Genomic DNA, 21,736 nt, shown 5'->3' on the forward strand with positions numbered 1-21,736 from the left:
GTCACTGTGTGTGCCTATTCAAGTCCTGGCACTGAAGGCATTACTATTTTGGCTTAAAAATGCACCCCTGTACCAGGATATATGGAGCTGCTCCCATGACAGAGATGACATTCTCACATGGCCCTCACCTAAGAAAAATTATTTTGACATCATTTGACACTCATTGCTCTCCAGCATCTCTCCAGCCTATGGCCTACGCATTCATCTTATTTCTTACAGACACCTGAATTCCATGTAAGCCTTTCCAGTTCCAAGTTAAATAAATACATACTAGGTTTGGGCTGTAGGCAAACTGTTAAACATTGCTACCCATGACAAAGCATTCAATCCAGACGGTGTGCCTTTGTTAAATGTAATTGATACCTCACAGAAAAAAAAAAAAAGGCAGAAGCTTTTTCATTCCCTTTTCTCCACTAGTAGTTCAGAAAGATTAAAGTGCTTATTCACAGAATGATAAACTAGATGAAGGAGGTTTTGGGTTCCTGCTGCTGTTTCTCCTCCTTGGAGGAAAAAGGTCCTCTAGAAGTCAAATTCAGCACATCTAGATTATGTATCTGCCCTGAATTTGTTCTCAAGAGAGAATGGGCTCTTCCACTTATATCAAGGGAGCAGGGAAAGATTTTCCTCTTGTGCAGAAAACCAGCTCTTCACAATGTTAAACAAAAGAAATGTGAGTAAATTCACTGGAATACTTTTCCATTTTTAGCAAAGGGAGCTGTGGCCTTTAAGACAAGTGTTATGTGCCACATCTTGCACACAGCCAGACATCCTACCAGGGACCAGTCCTGGCATCTCGGAGAACAGACTAAATCCAGCATATTGCTTTTCTTTGTTTACATATATTTTAAGGCCTTCAAGCAAAAATGTTTATTTTTGAACGTATGTTTGTATAGCATGGTCTTGATATATGTATAGTGGAGTGCTAGACAGCATGGTCTTCATATGGTTGTAGTGCTTATGGGTTGCTTTTTGCCCTTCTCTGAATACCCTTCTCACATTGTTACTCTCCAGACCTGTTTACCCTTCTCCATCCCTTGGCAGGCATAGCAGAGGTGATAGAAGGACTTTGTAAGCTATACAGTACTTCAATTTGGCAAATGAAAAAAAACCTGAAAAAACATGAGCCTTCTTTCCCTTGATAGATGGCTGGTAAGCAATCGATGCAATCTCCAGCATATCTATCATCAATTCACATTTACACAAAGACAACACAAAAACAAACAATAGAATCTAAGAACAATACTTGAGCTATCACCTAAAGAAGCAGTTTTTAAGCTTCATTTCTACCAAACTAACAATAACATTTTATGCATTGTCTAGGATATAAAACAATTAAAAGCTTGGGGTTAAACTCTGTCTTCCTAGAAGCTTTGTAATTTACTTTCTGGAAGCAAGTACCAACAAAGACAAGCCTTTGCTAGAGCTGAGAAAATACCTGATCTTCTAGTTTGATGGTCACAGACACACAAAAAAAACCCCCAAAAGATTGTTTTATCCAAAATAAGAAACATTTAATTTCTGAGTGCATTTTTTTGTTCAAAAAGTGACAACTGAATTAAGCACACAGAGTGATGTCATTCTAGAGCAAAAAAAAGAGCGAGTATTTAATTAGAAAAAAAGATACGAAACATTCATAATTCCTAAATCTCCTCTCATTTCATTAGATGAAAAATAATTGTCATGTGTTTCAGCAGGTCCAACTTAACATTCTTTAAAAAACCCCTCCACATCTAGTAGTTAAAATATTTTGTCCAGCTCTGATTCTGTCTTGGTGATGACTCTACCACAGTAACCTATATTATATCAAACTTGAATGTGTAGCTCTTCTCCTTCTTTAAAAACAGTTATGAGCAGGATCTCCAAGGAACACAAAGTAATGGTTTAGTTGAGGGGTGTGGCTGCAGTTTAAGTTAAGTGGAATTCAAATGACAGCTAGCTTTGAATTAATCTACTTACCCGGTAATAAGCTAGATGTCTCCCCTCAAAATACACCCTTGTTCGGTACTCCATAGGTATTATTGGAGGGTCAGGGTTTAGAAACTGTGGGCATTCTTCTTCCTGGGGAGAGAAACATTTTATATGTTATTCCAAATAAAAAGTCTTATCACAACAAGCTCCAGTGGCCTTCGGACAATGGAATGATTGTTCTGAAGAACTTCATGCTTAAAATACAGTGACAGATTTGATTACACCCTTTCAAATTAGACATGCTAAAAATGACTGCAGCATATGTCAAAGCTGTGGGTGATTATCTTTCCCAGCCTTGAAATCTTGTTCCTCCCATTGAAGCAAAATAGTAAAAGGAACAAAAATACCCTTTCAGGAGTTATTCAGTCTCATTGCCCCTCCTCAATTACACCCTTAAATTCCCACCCCCGCACTGTCACTAAAAAAAAAATACCTTACACTTCTGGAGTTAACTTTAGAATCATTTTTAAACCCCTAATTCGACCAACTGATATGAGAGAAAAAGCAAAGAAAATATTGAAGTGTTCTAATAAAAACCTAATAATATTATTTTTAGACATTACCATATTTTGTTTAATCACATCCTGTGTTGAAGAGGACTCTTCACAGATATGTCTCTTCCAGTCCCACTGGCAATTCCATCTATTGCTTGCACAGGAATAGCATCTACAAATATAACATGATAGTCATGACAAACTGTCAGGCTTTTTCCCCCATTGACAAAAAAAGTAAATGAGATTCCATCTGTATTCACGGAGGGTAGATCTATCCGTTATAGTGCCCTTACTCTATTAAGCTGAAAACTTCATAGTAAGAACAGTTCAAGAACCCCCAAAAGCCATTTTCTCCCTTAAATATTTGAGCAAGGATCAGAAAACCACAGCATCTAGCAGAAACTTTGAGATCAAGTCTGAGAGGACTGGAAATGACCCTGATCAACCCTCATACATAAGGATGAACAAAGTGGGGTTTGGGTTGGCTGCGCCTGCCCTGGGGCAGCAACATCTCGAGCAGGGCAGATGATGGGGGCAGAGTCAGATTTGACTGTCCTATTTGAATGCACTGCAACCCAAAGCACCAATCTATCATTTGAGGGAACAAGTAGGTAAGCAGGAGTCCACAGAGCTCACCTGCAGATACATTAGCAGCTACAGAAATGGCAACCCAAAGAACTGGCCTTTAATTATACATGCCATGAATATTCCTATTCCATGGGTTTTATGTTACCAGTTCACCTGGTGCCCTTCAACCATTTTTAAACTCCATTAAAATGTAAGAAAAAGGATTTGGACACTGGCAAATTTTGAGAGTGCAAAAGGCTTAATTATGAAATGATTGAGTAACCCAGCTCCCAGTTACCTGAAACACCATGCTACAGGATCTAAACACCTAAGTTAAGAAGCTGAAACACTTACGGCTGATTTTCAAAAAGATTCATTGCTTCTTCACAGTCATAAAAAGGGTAAGTATGTGACGCAAAAAATATCTTGTTCTGTCCAAAGGTTAACTGAAGTGGAACTGAAACATGATCTATCACAAAAGAAAAAAAATTATCTGAGTGGTTGTTGAATTCTTTAGCTCTTGAGCTGAATGATACAATGATAATAATTCTATTATTTTACAGGACATAAGCAAATATTTAACGATACTGTTGACACTCTGGATCTCATGACCTGTTATACTTTAGAGCTAAAGCTCTGTTTTGTCTTTTTAAGCTTTACAAAATTTTCAGCCCGTGGTTGTCAGAAGAAAAGCAGAGATGGGATAAAGGGAAGAAACAAAATTACAGAATAACTTTGTTTTATGGAAGCGTTTCTTGGTGGTGCTATCATCATGCTAGAATTTTAGAGTCTAGGAGAACAAGGAAAACTGAATAAGGAGATAATTGAACACAGATGAAAACTGGCAGGAGAACAATAATTTTAAATAAAACATTTTTCTTAAATATGAATATGTCTGCATGTAAAATTACTTCTTTCATTTGTGGATTAAAACTGTCATTGTCATGTGAATTAAAGCAAGTGATCTTTGTGGTTAATGCCCAACAGTGCCTGCAACGCTAAGTTACCACAGGCACTTGTGATCTTCAGTTTGCCGTACATGATTTCTCCACAAATGTACTTCTTGTCTGGATTATTACGGAATTAAGAGTGGAAAATTTATCTTCAGAAACTGGTGCATTCCTCAGTGAAGCTGTTTGAAATACCTTTTGCAGAAATGATTAAGCCCTTGTGACAAGCTATTTCACAAGCTATTGAGCAATTTCAAACTCTGCTTTCCTTGAACAGGTTCTTGGAAGACCATCAGCTCTTTGGCTGGAAGTCACCTTTGCCTTCACTGGGTCCCCTTGAATATTTCAGACTGGTAGGAATACCAGGGGATTTCCTAACAACGGGGACTGTGAAAAAGCATCCTTCCTCTCTAGAAATGTCCTATTCCCTTTGAAACCAACCACAACTAAAGTAACCCAGACTTTTCCAAACTCAATAGGGTTTCTTAACAGTAAGTGGACGGCTCAGGACTTTTTGTCACATGCTGCCAGGAATCACTGCCTGTGCTCATAACCGTCTGCCTTCTGCTGAACTCATTGCCAAGCTTCTGAGCATCTTTATATTACTTTTGAACATCCTTTCAGATGGATCCCTGTGCAACCAGCTCAGAGAGGCGTATTATTTCTAGGTGACTTGGTTACTATAATGCCATCCCTGATAGGCTTCTAGTCTTAGATTTTATGCTGGAAGACATCAAGATGTCATGTTTATTAACTTCATGTCCTGCTTTACAAAATATTTAGGGAATGTGAATTGGCCCTAAATAATGGAGTGCTGCTTTAACACTTAGCATAATCTGATACTGTGACACACCCCAGCTACTTTAAAACTTAAGAGTGAGATTTTAACATCATTACTCTTCCTGCAACTAAAACTGGATTTTGACCTGTTTCAGTCTTAAGAGAATCTTAAAAAGTGCTTCTACGTACCTCTCTGACAGTTCATGGCTGTTGTGATACATATAAAAGGGTTATCCTCCAGGGTACCTCTGCAAGGTGCAAAAGCACCTGGGTTTTTTTGTTGTTTTTGTTTTGTTTTGTTTTTCTTTTTTTTTTTTTTTTTAACTGGATACATAATAAACAGTGCTGTGTAACCAGTTTTATTCCATGTGTTTATGCATCAAGATGTATGAACTTAAAGCATGAATAAAGCACTATCTAGGAAATAGCACAAGAATTACAGTTGGCAACAGACCTTAAGCACATAATCAGTGGTTCAGAACAATGATACAGCCTTTAATTATATGATCACATATTTTTCCACTGGACTTACTATTGCAGAAGCTGGAGGGCACATAGTAGAAGAGGCAGGCGGCTTTATGAGAGAAAGGACAGCCTTGTAACATGGACCTGAAAACAAGCCACTGAACTACAGCTGACTAGAGCAAAATTAAGGCATCAGAGATGAAAAACTTCCCATCTGAAGTGCGTATGTGGCTCTTCTGGCCCCACAACTCAGAGTGATTAGGGCAAGATCAGAGTAGCTGGGTTTTTTTTGTTTGGGACACAGAATAGCACCTCTCTGGCTCCATGTCTACACCTCTGCCAAGCTCCTGTTTCAGGTTCCTGGTAGAAATACTGGGAATGCTACAGCTTGTAAATATAGCAATGGAAAAAGTTTGAGAAAACTTTTTTTTTTAAATGTTTGAATGGACAAAGTTCAGCAATAGACTATTTGGGGAAAGGGGACTGGAAGAGATAAAAAAACTTGTATGCAGCTCATATAAGAGCATCACATTAGAAGCAGCAGCAGGCTATATTTTTTCCTGTTATTATACATGGAAGGTAGCAATATTTCTTTACCTTGACCTTTCGGCGTTGGAGGAATTATATCGGGGGGATCACAGATAATAACCCCTTCTTTTAATTGAGCGGAATGGGTTGTTTCACCAAATGTACACAAAACCTGGTCACTCTCAGTCAAAGTTGGCAATGGACTTACAGTCAGTTCCACCTGGAAACAAAATTTAAAAAGTGTAAAATATTTGAAAGAAATGAGCCAAGACCCAGTAAGATTTATGGCCAGAGAATTTCAACTGCTCTTTTTTTTTTTTTTGGCAAGCAGTGATATTTTGGCTAGTATCATAGAAGATGGTTGTCCTTTTCAATTTTTATTTCTTCCCATCTGCTAATCTTTTCTTCTTACATCTTGACCAATTTTTCCCAGCTGAGTCTATGATGAACTAGACTGGTACAAACACACCTTGTCCTGTCAACGCATTAGATCAGAACAAAAATGTCTGTACAGACACATCCAAACCCTTTTATTCTTGTCCTCAGCATCCAGTTTAGCAACAGTAAACAGAGTGGTTAACACTTAAATCCTGACACACTTAATTAAAATTACATTAACCTTAGGCTTTAATAGAGAATAATGAAACCAAGGCTGGATGGGCTGGAAAAGCTGGAGTTTCAAAGGGCTGAACAGAAAAAGTGGCTTCCTCAAGACTCAATGCACATGCAAGAAACCCACTGAGATTTATCATTACTGCTGAAAAAAGATTTCTGAGTGACGGTGAGATCTTAATCTCCTCGAGGAAATTTTCAATACAGAGTGCATGTGAGAAACTAAAAGCAAAATAAAATGGGAAAAATTAGCAAGGAAAGAGGAAAAAATTGAAATGAAATTTTGGATGCCGTCCTTGGTTTAATGCTTCAGGTGTGTTAATGATACAGTTTTACTTTTTCCATTTTGTATTGCCAGTAGAAATGACAATCATCCCTTTCTCACTGAAACTGGTCTACTATGTTATGAGCTGCAACATTTTTTGGTGAGTAAATGAATCATGAGGAGACAGTGGCATTAGTGATGTTACAGGCAGAATGTAAATGCTCATTTGAAGTTGGGTTTGGTTTTGGGTTTTAGGTATTTTGGCCTCAGATGCTGATACGAGACACCGGAGACTTGTCAACACAAGTTGACAAGATCTGAACTAAGAAAATGCATGGACTTTAAGTGGACTAGTTACGCTCTACTAACATCTTTATTCGACATAGAAATGGCCTTAACACAATGCTGTTTACATCATTTAGGAATGGAATTAATGTGACTTGAATGAAAGTCTCTTTCTTTCTGATTAAGAGGGATTAAAATCCATTTTACTGATTTTACTTGTGGAGCACCCCCAGGAAGACCTCAGTCTGCACTGGCATGCTCCATTTGGAGTTAGAGCAAGCTATGACACCCTGGTCACACTCTCAACACTCAGTTTTGTTGCCAGAGTCGTTTTGCATGCTGAATTTACCTTGCCATGTACCCAGACAGACTTCGCTGTGTAGGCAAATACACTACTGATTTTAAAGCAACAGCTTATGGCTTCACTGCTTACTTAAGTTTATGCTCAAGTAAGCTGAAAGGACAGCATGAAATCTCCCCTATCAATCACTTTTTATGGGTTATACAACACTGTGCAACACTTTCATAATATTCAGTAAGTGTAAGTGCTTTATCAGCCATACTAGTGCATCGTTTTGGTTTACAGAGGTCAAAAAGAGCATTTCTTAGAAGAAAATATGAACTGCAACCTGCAAAAACAGCAGGCAAGAAAGAGCACTGTAAGAAATGCCAGAGACTGAGATACCCAAAACACTATCCTATTCCTAGTCTCCACTGTGCATAAAGAAATGCAGATACTCATCTTCCTGGGTAGTCGTTTTCTTGTCATACCTTAGCAGGGGCTCTGCAGCTCATATTTAGAGGGTCTGCACTAATGATAGTCATGCACGTGCCACTTGGACTCCACAGCCAGTGGTTCTCCTTATCAGCTGTTCCACAGTCTGCCTTCTTTGTACACCTGACAAAACAGGAACAAAAACCAAAGTAAAGCAATATTATAGCTGGACCCTGCTTTCTCTGAACTATGCAACAATTTCAGGATTAGAGCATGAAATTACAACACAAGATGACTGGGAATTTGCTTTAATATTGGCTATTCAGGTTGCTATTAGAGAATTTTTAATAGAATAAGTGGTGGAATAAGTACTGATGGTTTGAGATGTCAAAAGCAAGTGGGAAACATGCCTATACTATTTTGGACACCACCTTGGATTAGACAACCCAAATCAATGCAGAGGCAGTAATATTTAGCACAGGAGCCATCATGCAATGGCGTCATTGCCTGATCATCTGAAACTAGGCTGATTAATCTTTATTGTAATATATAACAAAGTCCTGAATGAGTGGGCACAGCCTGTTTTTTCTGCAGGTCAAATGGCAGACACCTCTGTGTTGCCAGTAATAAGTCACTCTACTCATGAGAGTAAAATGCAATAGAGAAGTATTGCTGGGGGCACACAGGCTTGTGGAGAGGCCCTGTGAAACCATAGCACTAGGAATGTTACTTTCATAGTGAATGTTTTCATTAATTCCTGCCACTATTTAAGACCTCTCTCTGCCAGGGCACCATTACCATTATGGGAAGACAACAGCAGGTGTGCAGCCTCACCAAAAATACTGGGAGATTTTCCCAACTTAAGTACAGGAAGGACAGAAAGAAGAGATGCTGCAGTGCAGAAGCTGCATATATGGCCACAAAAGCTTGTTGAAGTGTGTGTGTGTGGGGACAGTCTCATGCATATTCTTCCCATTCTGTGCAAGGTCCAGGAGAAAATGCTGTAGGATCTCTGGCTGCTGTAGCAGAAGACTATTCATTTGTCAGGGGCTTTAACACAGTGCAGTAGCTGCACAGTTCTGTCAACCCTACCCTCAAATATATCATTTACATACAGAGTCTACGTGCATATAACATATCCCTAAACACACTATTAAGTGCTCTGTGTGATCATGAGACAGAACTTGCTGCAGATGAGAAAAATATTAGAAATTAGACACTTTTTTCTCCCCATTGGAAATAAATACTAGCAAATATAAAAATTCATGTTTGCCTGTTCTCAGAGACCATTAATGTTTTGAAATATTGAGGTCAGTGGTCATATCAGAAACGTAAAGGGAAATCTAGGGCAAATTGCCTTTTGTATGATGTATGACATGGCCTTCAGCTCCCAGCAGACCAGGAGGAGTTTGAGGTGTATATTCCAAATCCCCAGGTTTCATCCACAGCAACCTAAACCCAGGCTGGAAGAGTTACAGTATATAACATAAACCTGTACGCACTGCGTAAGTTTCTCTGCAGTGCTCCATACTATGCTACACATCAGGCTGATAGGTAACTTAATGTGATAGTTCACATTTTCAGACAGGAAGCTAGAAGCCTGAAATTCATCTGCATACTATAATTAAATAGCCCCTTTGTTCCAACAGCAAGTACGTAGAATCACAAATTCCCAACTGCTCATGCCAAGGGGTTAATTAACTTAGTAGTCAAAAAGAGAGCTGCAGGACCGCTCTTTCCACTTGCAGCTCCAATCAATGCAGAGTGCAAAGAAGAGACATTCCAGAGCTGTTCAGTGCTGTCCTAGTTTACATGTGTTTGAATATTAATTCAGTTAACCTGTGCAGATAGTCAGCCAAATGCCACTTTCTGCTCTCCTACAGTTAGGTGAGGGTTCAGTGTAGCTACACGTCTTGATAGATGACATTTATATAAAAACAGCATTTGAGCTATATACTTTATTTCAGACATGAACAGTTTTTTCTTTTATGTTCTTTTTGACACTTTCCTGCTCTACTTAAAAAATAGGCTATATTTTCTGAATTTTAAATAGGGAGTACCCTTTTAATTTCTGGGAGAACATTTGACTGTACAGTTCAGAGAGTGATAAAAAATGCAGTTAGAAGATGTAACCTGATTTTCCAGCAGTACCAGCAGTACCAGCAGAAAAGTATATATTTTCCCAAACTAATCAAATCTGCAGAAGTCAACGGGGACTTATTTGTGAGCACAGAAGATTGATATCAATGTCTGTGTGATAAAATTAAATCACTATCAGAAGTGTAAGGCTGAGCACAAAGAGCTGGGATCACTACGCTGAACAGTAACCCACAGCACATGTCAAAATTTGAGCTATTCCACTGCCTGCACCCAAGAAAACACCAGCAGCACTCACCTGCCCTCTCTCACACACCAGCCGCAGTACGGATCCCTTGCTTGAGTACACTTCTCACAGTCCGAATATTTGTGGCAGTCCTGCACAGGCAACCGATGCACCTGGAGAACCAAAAGTAAGGCAAACTGTAACGAATCTGAAGAAGGCACAAGGAGATGGAAATGTTTGTGGACAGGGTTGTACAGTGCTGTTGCCTGTGGCAGCAGAAGACTTGACTCTGTATTATTATGTCAGAGGTCAGGTTGATTTTAAGAAAATACATACAAAACCAGAGTCTGGTTATTTCCCCCTTAACGAAGTCCAAATTCACACACTTTTCCTGCTTTTTTTCACTCCAGTATTCTCTAATCTCTCTTCAAAGTAACATAGGACATTGTTATAATCGAGAATCATGAGCAAGTCTTACAAAAACTGAGCTTTTCAGTTCCTCCAGTTATGTTACTTCTGGAAATCTGCATTATAGCAGCCACAGCAGGACAGAAACTGCATCAACAATGCTCTGAATTCAAGAAACAGCTACTGCAGGACGGATACTTTCAAAAGGCTAACTTGGTACTGGCTAGATCATTTTTTAAACAGAATATCCTCCCTTCCATATCACTAGCACAGAGATAAAATCATTTGGAAATGCAAACATCAGTGGCACTTTTAGCCAGAAGGCATTTCAGAAAGTCTGCAAGTGTGAGAGAGCCAGGGCGCTTCGGGTTACTGCACTTCTCCATGCATAACCCTCCACCACGCAATACACTCATGAAAGAAAATGGAAATAATTATGACAGGAAGCAGCAGGGAAAAGAGCATCATCAGTTCTCATGTCTCAGTCCCCCAGTAAATATACGGCTTCTGGTTTTGATTTCCTTTGGTGCTGAGAATAAATAACTTTGTCTTTCTTTGGTGCACAGAAAAAGGAGCCCGCACACGACCATCCCTTTTAGTTATGCTGTTGAAATGATGCAAGAGGAGAACAAGACATATGTCTTCCTGTCGATGACTATGTTTTACTTTTAAAGAGTGCACAAAGTCTAGCAACAGTAACTCTGAGATGTAAGCTTTCTTTTTTCTACCTTATCCTCTCATTTAATACAACAGGCAATTACAAAGCTACTTTGAAAGTCTGAGTTTGGCCTTTTCTTTCACATTTGGAGAGTTCAGTCTGACTCAGTTAAGGAAAATGTCAATATTGGGTAGTTTTCTTGCATTTATTAATACAGAGGTTTACCTTTCCATCATTCCCTTCTTCCTTAGATTCTTATCTAACTGGAGCTGAGTTACTGGCACTCTCTTTCACTAACTGGTACCCATGAGTAATTTAATATCCAGTGAATGGCTTTTTTATGACAAAGTATTTATTTCATAATTCTGGCAGGCAGAAACAAGCCCTAGAGATTGCCATCTCTGCAAGTTTTATGTAAACTTAATGGATTAAAAAAAAAAAAAAAGCAGCTCCATTTACAGCCAACTTCAAAATGCAGAGAAACTAATTTTAGAGATTTTCTAACTGGCACTCGTAATCAAAGAGAGCGGTAAAAACTAAACCAAGCAAACAAGCTAGTGATCGTGGTAAGTGACTGCCACAGGCTTCTGCTTTCCTCCCAGTATGGTATGTACCATTAGGAATTTGGGATCCCACCAGTGATATTCAATTGTAATCAACCAGAGTGAGCACGGCAGGGGTGGTATGCTCCTTTCCAAGTCCCCCAAGAAGCTGCAAGGGGTTTCTCCTGCTCTCTGCCCAAGCTCTGGGAGCAGAGCAGGGAGGAGGGGGCTGCCTTTTGAAAGCATTTGCTCCAAACCACCCACTGCTATTGACACAGCAGCAGAAGCTGGGAGGAGAAGGGGGAGGAGAAGTGAAACAGGAAAGCAGGAGCTTATTTCTCACTATGGCTCTTAGCCTCTGTATCGTTCTTCCTTGTATTTCTCTCGATCTGATTTCTTTTTAAAGTTATCTGCTTCAAGTTATCATCCACCACATCATCACTTTCACTTTGCTCAAGTGCTTACAGAGCCCAAGCAATTCATTTCCAAATGCTGAGGCACGCAGCATCTGCCAGGTAGCTTAGCAGTAAGCGTGCCTATCGGCGCAGCTAGCCTGCCCTTTATTGTTTACCTTATTTATAATAACTTTAAACCATTTTAACTCCCAGGGTAGGGTTCTGATGTGTCTGTTCCCACAAATCCCAGCCATGCTTAACCCAGAAGGGCACGTTTCAGCATTTATTCTTCTCCCCTTGCTTATGTCGCTTTGTTTCTCCTAGCTCCAAAGGCCTCCATTCTCCTCCTGCCTATCTGCTTCTAAAAGTGGGTGGGACTGCTCATTGTAATTAACTCCTGGAGATGACAGTAATGTAATGCCATTATAGAGCTCCCAACTTTAGTTATTCATATTTAAGCTGAACAGGTTTTGTAAAAGAAAACTATTATTGGAATTATTCAGAAACTGCAGTGTCTATAAGAACTACTTGGAAAAGATTAAACTGAAATCCTTTCTTTGGCAGAAATTTGCTGCTTTCTAAATTTAAATGTTTTGTAGAGATGGAATTTTTTTTTTTGCAAATTTTCTCTGAAAAATTTGTCTGTGGCCTTCCTAAATTCTACCAGTTCAAGCAGACTGTCACCAGAAAACTTGTCTTTCAAAGTTGCTGCCATTCCCTTATGCTGCTCAGCAGCTCACGCCATAGCCTGGTGGGGACCTCAGGGCTTTTCAGCAACATGCCAGCTTGTCAAACAGGGTGCCAGGCCACCCAGGCTTTTGTGGACAACGTTGAAGTTTGGAGTTCTGTTCCAAATCTGAACAGAAGCCAAATCAGAAGCATCAACTACTCAAAAAAAAAAAAAAAAAAAAAAAAAGAAGTAACCTCTCTCACACACTGTCATATTTTTAAATGCTTTATCAGTCGCTTATCTGGCACTTTTTCCAATGTGGCTTCTAGCCTGAAAACATTCAGCTAGAATATAACATTCCCGCAGCAGGAATTTATATTAATCCTTTTATAAAACAGAGAGTGAACATTCTTCTCGCAGTGTTTTCCCCAAATACTCTTTTTTCACAGACCCCCTCATTCTCCCCATGCTACTGCTGCTGGAGCATTTCCCATGTCCCATTCCGTGTCACTGTCAGTGCTGCAGATGGTCGCAGCCTGTCACCCACCCTGTTCTGGAGAGCTGCTGAACCACACATTTGAGGCTGACAGCTCCAGCCACCACAAAGAGAAGTGTCAGAAGAGGGTTACAGCTGGAGGTGAAGGAGAAATCTAGTATCCCTCTCATCTCCTACTTGCTTTTTTTTCCTCCTTTCTTTACAAACCTCCATTGTGCCTCACCTGCCAGCACAGAGAAGGGGAACCTAGAAGAGATTGCCTGTGCCTTCTGTAGCAAAGTCCAACCTTTCCTGCTGCACTCGCTTGGCTGTAGCAGACGCTTGAACAAAAGCGTATCCCAAAGTTGTAATTCTCTCCATTGCTGCTTAGTTTTTGACAGCAAGACCCACAAAAACTCCTGGCAGCTTTACAGATGTGTAAATGCTATTATGTCAGCCGCCAGCATCCTAAATCCTGAAGTACTCTTGAAAAGGACTGATGGCAGCTAGAGCATCCACCAGTACCCCACGGACACCACACCGAGTGCTAGGGCTGCCTGACCCCGTGGTGTGCTGGTGCCAAACATCTCAACTTCATCCTTCTCACAGACTACGTAAGAGAGCTTTAGAGGTGAACTCACTTCCCATTCCCAATCACTAAGCATCATGGATATAATGTTCTCTAAGTCACAACAATCAAACGCATCAGCTTAGACTTGAGAAAGGTCTCTACAGACACAGGGCTGGGGGGAGCCCCACCAAATGAGGCCACTTCCAGGAACAACTGAGAAACGTACAAGTCTCAGGTAAAGTTGCAGAGAAAGTGGAAGTGGACCTGGTCCTTAACACAAGCAGGACACATTACCTTGTCTGTGGTCATCACGTACAGATTTTCTTGTGTTTGGTCAAGGACCAGGTCATTCTTTATGGGTTTGTTTAGTTCAATAGTAAGAGAGCTGTACTCGGTTGCAGTGGATGACAGGAACACCTATTTCATGGAAGAAAGATAGGTGGTTAATGTTGCTTTTTTTTCCCGAAAATCATTATATCTGGCTACTGCCATAAAAGACAATAAAAAATGTTTCTATAAATACATTAGCAACAAAAGGAGGGCTAAGGAGAATCTCCATCCTTTATTGAATGCGGGGGGAAACATAGTGACAAAGGATGAGGAAAAGGCTGAGGTACTTAATGCTGCCTTTGCCTCAGTCTTTAATAGAAAGACCAGTTGTTCTCAGGGTACCCAGCCCCCTGAGCTGGAAGACAGGGACAGGGAGCAGAATGAAGCCCCCATAATCCAAGAGGAAATGGTTAGCGACCTGCTACACCACTTAGACACACACAAGTCTATGGGGCCGGAGGGGATCCACCCAAGGGTACTGAGGAAGCTGGTGGAAGTGCTCACCAAGTCACTTTCCATCATTCATCAGCAGTCCTGGCTAACTGGGGAGGTCCCAGTTGACTGGAGGTTAGCGCTTGTGATGTCCATCTACAAGAAGGGCCAGAAGGTGGATCCGGGCAACTACAGGCCTGTCAGTCTGACCTCGGTGCTGGGGAAGGTTATGGAGCAGATCATCTTGAGTGCCATCACGTGGCACATACAGGACAACCAGGTGATCAGGCCCAGTCAGCATGGGTTTATGAAAGGCAGGTCCTGCTTGACTAACCTGATATCCTTCTATAACAAGGTGACCTGCTTAGTGGATGAGGGAAAGGCTGTGGATATTGTTGTGGATGACCTAGACTTTAGTAAAGCCTTTGACACCATTTCTCACAGCATTCTCCTGAAAAACTGGCTGCTCATGGCTTGGACAGGCATACTCTTCGCTGGGTAAAAAACTGTATGGTCGGGCCCGAAGAGTTGTGGTGAATGGAGTTAAATCCAGTTGGTGGCTGGCCACAAGCGGTGTTCCCCAGAGCTCAGTATTGGGGCCAGTTCTGTTTAAAGTCTTTATCAATGATCTGGACGACGGGATCGAGTGCATCCACAGTAAACTTGCAGATGTCACCAAGTTGGGCAGGAGTTTTGATCTACTTGAGGGTAGGAAGGCTCTACGGAGGGATCTGGACAGGCTGGATCAATGGGCCGAGGCCAATTGTATGAGGTTCAACAACGCCAAGTGCCAGGTCCTGCACTTGGGTCACAACAACCCCATGCAGCGCTACAGGCTTGGGGAAGAGTGGCTGGAAAGCTGTCTAGCGGAAAAGGACCTGGGGGTGTTGGTCGACAGCCGGCTGAATATGAGCCAGCAGTGTGCCCAGGTGGCCAAGAAGGCCAACGGCATCCTGGCCTGTATCAGAAATAGTGTGGCCAGCAGGAGCAGGGAAGTGATCATCCCTTTGTGCTTGGCACTGGCAAGGCTGCACCTTGAGTACTGTGTTCAGTTTTGGGCCCCCCACTACAAGAAAGACATTGAGGTGCTGGAGCGTATCCAAAGAAGGGCAATGAAGCTGGTGAAAGGTCTAGAGAACAAGACTTATGAGAAGCAGCTGAGGGAACTGGGGTTGTTTAGCCTGGAGAAAAGGAGGCTGAGGGCAGACCTTATCGCTATCTACAACTACCTGAAAGGAGGTTGTAGCCAGGTGGGTACTGGTCTCTTTTCCCAAGTAGCAAGTGATAAGATGAGAAGAAACGGCCTCAAGTTGCACCAGGGGACATTTAGATTGGATATTAGGAAATATTTCTTCACCAAAAGGGTTATCAAGCACCGGAACAGGCTGCCCAGGGAAGTGGTTGAGTCACCATCCCTGGAGATATTTAAAAGACATGTAGATGTGGCACTTTGGGACATTGTTTGGTGGGATTTGGCAGTGTTAGGTTTGTGGTTGGACTCAATGATCTTAAAGGTCTTTTCCAACCTAAATGATTCTATGATTAATGAAAATCCTGTGTTTACTCAAGTTCACAAACTCACATGAGGGAAAACATTTCAGTTTGAAGTATATGGCATCAAAAGCAGCAAGTAAACCATAAAAGTAATGAAAAAAATTGCTCACTGCTCACAATAGCTAGTATTTGTATCTTTTTTTGTAAATACTGATTTATATTAGTGCTGTAAAATTAAAATTCTCAACTCAGAGCCATTGCACTTGAAGGTGTTCAAATTTGTTGTCTTCCCTTACGGTAACCAACAGTTTCAGCTTCAAACTTCAAACCACGTAATGGCACATGGCCATCACTCCCCTTCAAGCAAAATACAGTGTTTGGCGTTGCAGTCTTGACATTTTAACACCACAAACATGTGAACCCTTGAGCCCCACAGCACACAATCAGAATTTAGCAGAGCTCCAGCTTGGGCTTTGTATTGCCACATCTATTCACTTAATGGCCAGAGTAATTACAAAATGAAAAGTTGCTCTTAAACTAGTATAGGCTTGAATAGAGATAAGGCTAGAGCAGCTGTTAGATTACCTAAGGCTGTTTATATAGGGCTCTCAGTAGGTATCTAATCCTTCAGGAGAAGTGTAATTCAGGTGATGCTAATTCAATCTGTGTATCGGATAGCTGAGGTACATCAGAAATAATGTGGTTTTTCTTTGAAATTAAAAATACCAAGCGAATTTGCTGCTGGTATGCTGTCTTATAAATCCCATTTACTTTTAGAGTAGAAGTATGCTATCACTACAGTTCACAACCTTTTAAACACCTTCCAGTCTTTTAAGTCCAGTTTGTTACCTTAAGAATTTTACCATCCGACGTTCCCAGAAAGGCCACAGTATGTCCATTCTCCACAGCCACAGTGACGGCTGTGAGATTCATCCCTTCTTTTTGCAGTACTGGTTTCTCTATAACACCATTCTTACTTCCCAAAAGGTACGGCAAGTGTTCAGAGCCACAGGGGAAATTTTTGCTTGCATTCTAATAAGGAATAGCAATACAGAGAGATGTTAAACATTCAGATCACTAATTCCTAGTTAAGAATGAAGTGCAACCCTATTGCCAGACAGTATAATATCCCTCAGACATAGAAGAGTGGAAAGAGAGAAATGGATTGTCTGGCCATTTTCCCCCAGCCAACAGGCAGCAATCAGAAAACAGCCTGCTAATTGCAAACTGCTTCAATGCTTTCACTTTCCAGGAGACATGGGGAGATAAAATTTTCTGTTTCTATTTCATTATAGCAGCACAGTCTAAAAAGTAACCCGTTTGTTTAATTAAAATGAACATGTCATATAGACTGGGTTGACCAATTTTGTGTTGAAGGCTGTTTTTTTAATGCTGTTTTGTTTCTTAATTTGCTGCTATCCATAGAAAAGCAACCCACTGGCAACCATCTCGTGAACTTCAACACATTCCCTCCTCACTACACTTTAATCTGAGCTGCAGGGAGTTCCACCAGAAGGAAGTTCATTCGCACCTTGCCTTTCCTGCTATATTTGGTAACAAGACTGTCTTTCTGATCTGAAATCCACACCTTCTTTTTGCCAGAAGCCACGGCCGCTCCACTTGTCACACTCAGAATTTCTGTGTTTGATGCTCACCTCAGATGCAGGGTACTGCAGTGAGTAACACTGGTGTTTGGAAGCAAAAAGTGTTCTTTTGGCTTTTTATCAGTGCTAGTGACCTACTGTGTGGGAGAGGGCTGTGGTTTCATGAGATGAAGGATTATGGGTCAATACCAACATAAGGTATTCCCATGCCCCATCTCTTCAGCTGTTCACTCCTACTCCTGGACTGTAGCACACCACTTCTCAAGCTGTGCTCAAACAGCTGCTTATGCAAGTGTGTACCTTGCTCAGGTGGGGGAATTAAGACATCCTCCTAAAAGCTGGCTGAGGTTTTTTTAAGATGAGTCAATTCCTCAGCCCAGTTTAGTGTTGGCTGCAGTAACAAATAGCATGCACGAGTAGGGCTTGGGAATAGGGTGGCTTGGGCAAAAACATCATAAAGTCAACAGAGATGCTGAAAACTGCCTCTCAGAGACATAGTCGTAAATTGAAGAACAGTATCTGGAGGGGTGTAAGTAACAGTGCTCTCCAAAAACCGTATAGCTGAGGTAATGAAAAGCCATAAAAAGAAGATGTCCATCATGCTGTGGAAGTATTTTGAGCCTGAGCAAAACATGAACACCACCTGAATATAAGAAACATGCATATTTCCAGTTATCTGAAAATTCAAGTCCAAGTGAGAAACAACACTGAACTCCAGATATCACCTACAAGATTCTTAATACCATTTAAAAACATTATAAATATGTTGGTTGAGACCAGAACTGTCTACAGCGATCATCTGGAAGCTGATCATACACGTAACAAATCACTGCATTTGACTCAGTAATTTCCATACCAGAAGGAACCCTTTAAAACAAATGCATTCATAATACCAATATTTATCTTTCAGAAGACATCAGATCTTTTTTAAAAGACTCAAAAGTATTACTATCTTGCCACTTCTAGCTTGACATGCTCTGTGACCCCCCAACCACATTCCATTTCTATGGTGAATCCAGCTATTGAGTTTTCAGTCATCTGATCTCACTATAGTTTAGCTCAAAGCCACCTCAAAACATGCAGTTGTGTATTTTCCACTAATTCTAACACAGATTCTAAAACTGATACTGATATTACCAGTCCATGTGATGCACACGGGTTTTCTGCTGCAAAAAGTTTGTAAAATGAGCTGGTATTCTTTTTAGTGTAGCAATCGTTCCGGTTTTTTTCCATCTTTTCATTGATGTGCCGCAAGGAAAACACACACATGGCAGATTTTAGAGAGCCGTTATCTTTGTTTACTTTGCTGAAGAGTGCAAGAAGAACTTTGTCATCTGAGAGAGCAGCCGTAGTTTGTCTCTGCTGAGCCATGCTCTCAGCCAGCTCTTCTCCCGGGATAGTGACATAAGCAGAATGACAGTGGTCATAGGCACCATCATCATCTTTGCAACCAAAGTCCATTTCAAAGTAGGAATAATAATGGGCATCATCTTTGCACAGACGTGCAATCAGTGTGCGGTTATTGACGGGCTGTTTCTCTTGCTGATTAAAAATAAAATAAACATAGTTTTTATCCTCAAAGACTGCCACAAATTGTTGTGTGCTTGATGAGTGATAAGCTGATTTAACAGCTGCTGAGTCTGTATACATTTCAAAAATGTCTTTCCCATCCCTTTCGTAGAGCTGCCGAGTGCTGATTATTATCCCATTATCATTTGGTCCATTCCCTTTCCCAACAAACAGCACGCGGTCATTATTCAAGGAAGTGATCAATCCCACAGTTGATACACTCTCATCATTGCTTGCTACAAAGGACTTTTCTCCGCTACTGTCTACATAATACTTCTCATTGCTAATGTCTTCTAGATCTCTGATGGCACAGATTCCCTTAAAAAGGCTTCCACACACCACAATTGTTTTGTCCGCCTTGTTCAGCAACAATAATTTGTTGTAATTGTCAGTCAGTACTGCCTCTTTACATTGATTTTCATCAATGGGAGGTGTGCACTTTTTGTTGTCCTTTCTTGGACCTGTTTCTACAGACCTTATTACATCCAAGTTTTCTGTAAGTTGATACAGAGCATTTACCACTCCCAAATAGATTATCCCAGTGTCATTATCCACTGTTAGATGATTTAGCTCTGTAGTACTCCGAAAAAATTTCAGTTCCTCATTTCTGGATAAGGTGATGCAAAAACAGCTCAAAACACTCAGTGTCCAGATCCATAAAGCCATTTCTATGTAATACCTAAAAAGGGAAAGAAAAGAAGAACATGAAACATACTGAAAAATAAAATTTACACAAAATTCAGCAACGTGAAGGTTTTTTTCTTTCATGATTTCAGACACAAATACACTTATCCTTATGCATGTGTAGACATTATGAAGATTATGGAAAGCCTCAAATCCTGTTAATTGCCTAGCAATTTAATATGTTGGGGAAGGATTAAACAAGGTCATATGTCTAAATGATTATCATATAACCAATTAGATAATCAGTCCTGTGCTAAAGCACAATGAGAACAACAGACAAATGAAACAACATAGAGTGCCAAGAAGTGGTAGTGCTTCTCCAGGCGGCTTCATACTGTGTGAATTATTTACTGCCGAAATTTTAAAAATAAGCTGGAGGATCCCAGTGTTTTGGGTGGCTCCTCCTTAATAGAGGGGGAGAATTTACATAAAAGTGTCTGAGACATTTGGTGTTGCAGGACTTTCCCCAGAAAGGAAAAAAACCTTCCATTGACTACAAGTCTGGATCTGGCTACTGATGCTTTTCAAGAAGGCATTACACGAATCCTTCTTCAATGTAAAGCTGGAAGATGGTAGAGCCTTTGACTGCTGGTATGCATTACAGCCCAACACTTCAATTCACTAGAGCACTGCAACTTAATAGTTTCAAATCTGTCTTAAGAACAAATCTGTCTTAGAGTTTTATGGGATTAAGATTCTGTTACTGTTTTGTTTTTTTTTTCCCAGAATTTTTACTTCCCAAGCAGATCACCTGGCTGTTTGGAATTAGAGAAAGACCTCCTGAAACTTGTAAGAAGGGGTCTAATTTTAACCTGAAGAGTTAAATAAGGAGGCAAGTCCCAACTGGCTTCCTAAGCACAGAACATGTTGTCAATGTTTTCTGCAAGTGTTTAGTTCTGAGAGCAGAAAACAGAAGGTGGCATGCTTGGACACACTGATGTTAGGGGGAAAAGATAAATACTGTTTGGAGGAAGTACTGAAAAACAAATATGATCCACAGTATTTTCATTTTCAAAGTTACCCATGTGACTCCATAGTCTGATGAGGAAAGAACCTGTAGACTTACAGGGAATCTCAAGCTAAATCTGAAAATATCTGGAACAGTGAATAGAAAGGAAAAAACAAAACCCCAGAAAAGACAAGAGAAACATTTAACAAAGTAATCTAACAGGCAAAAGCCTTGTAGGAGGAGGAAAACAGCATAGAATGCCAAAACGAGGAACTGAAAAAAATAAAAGAAAAATAGTAAAATTAATAATAAAGGAACCATGCTCCTGTGTCAGCTATAACTTCTGTTTTGGTAGCAGCAATAGACTGTGGTGTGGTGTGAAAGAGAATTGCCTGAATCATCATTTATACTGGGTAACTAAGGTTAAACGTCAACAACTGGGCTGCAAAAGTGAGCAGTGAGGGAAGGACTCTTGTTGTGAGCACAAGCCATCTGCCAGGTCCCCAAACCACCCTGGCATTGCCAGCAATGCAGAAAGTCAACTCCTGCCCTCTAATATTGACTGCATTTTGCTCCTGTATGGAGAAAACACGTGTGCAATGGTGAGAACAGCTTTTCTGAAAGCAGAGTGATTCTAACTTCTAAAAACCCAAAACCCTACTAAATGTAACTCAGGATAGTAATGAAGACAAAATAAAAGGCTAACTTCAATCTTGTTTTGCTAAAGCTTTTACGTACAAACTGAGTAGCTAACTGTAAAATGAGGTCAAAGAAGCGACAGTACATTACTGACAGCACAAGCCTGACTTTCTAATGACAGGTTTACCTCATATGACAGTGACCAAGAAAAGGTTAAGAATTATAACCCATTCTTCAGACATACAGACTTCAGCACCTGACTTGCAGCATAATGAAGTCTTGGACTTCTCTACAACAACCTCAGACCCGCTCTAAGGACCCCAGAAGAATTCTCATATTATTTGTCAGAAACTCTTCTTCCCAC

General features: G+C 40.6%; 1 protein-coding gene across 4 annotated transcripts in view; it reads right to left on the reverse strand.

The window, feature by feature from the left end:
* PLXNB2 (plexin B2) overlaps positions 1-21,736 on the reverse strand; it is a 262,685-nt gene that overhangs the window by 64,488 nt on the left and 176,461 nt on the right. For all 4 annotated transcript variants that reach the window (XM_030014280.2, XM_030014278.2, XM_030014281.1 and 1 more), the window contains 9 exons: positions 18,669-19,779; positions 16,777-16,959; positions 13,966-14,088; positions 10,025-10,125; positions 7,686-7,812; positions 5,822-5,972; positions 3,384-3,498; positions 2,532-2,634; positions 1,957-2,058 (listed from right to left, as the gene is read on the reverse strand). In XM_030014280.2, coding sequence (XP_029870140.1) covers positions 1,957-2,058; positions 2,532-2,634; positions 3,384-3,498; positions 5,822-5,972; positions 7,686-7,812; positions 10,025-10,125; positions 13,966-14,088; positions 16,777-16,959; positions 18,669-19,779 — 2,116 coding nt within the window. The remainder of the gene's footprint in view (positions 1-1,956; positions 2,059-2,531; positions 2,635-3,383; positions 3,499-5,821; positions 5,973-7,685; positions 7,813-10,024; positions 10,126-13,965; positions 14,089-16,776; positions 16,960-18,668; positions 19,780-21,736) is intronic.

The sequence above is a fragment of the Aquila chrysaetos genome, chromosome 5 (assembly GCF_900496995.4).
Source record: "Aquila chrysaetos chrysaetos chromosome 5, bAquChr1.4, whole genome shotgun sequence".
Classification (NCBI taxonomy): Eukaryota; Metazoa; Chordata; class Aves; order Accipitriformes; family Accipitridae; genus Aquila; species Aquila chrysaetos.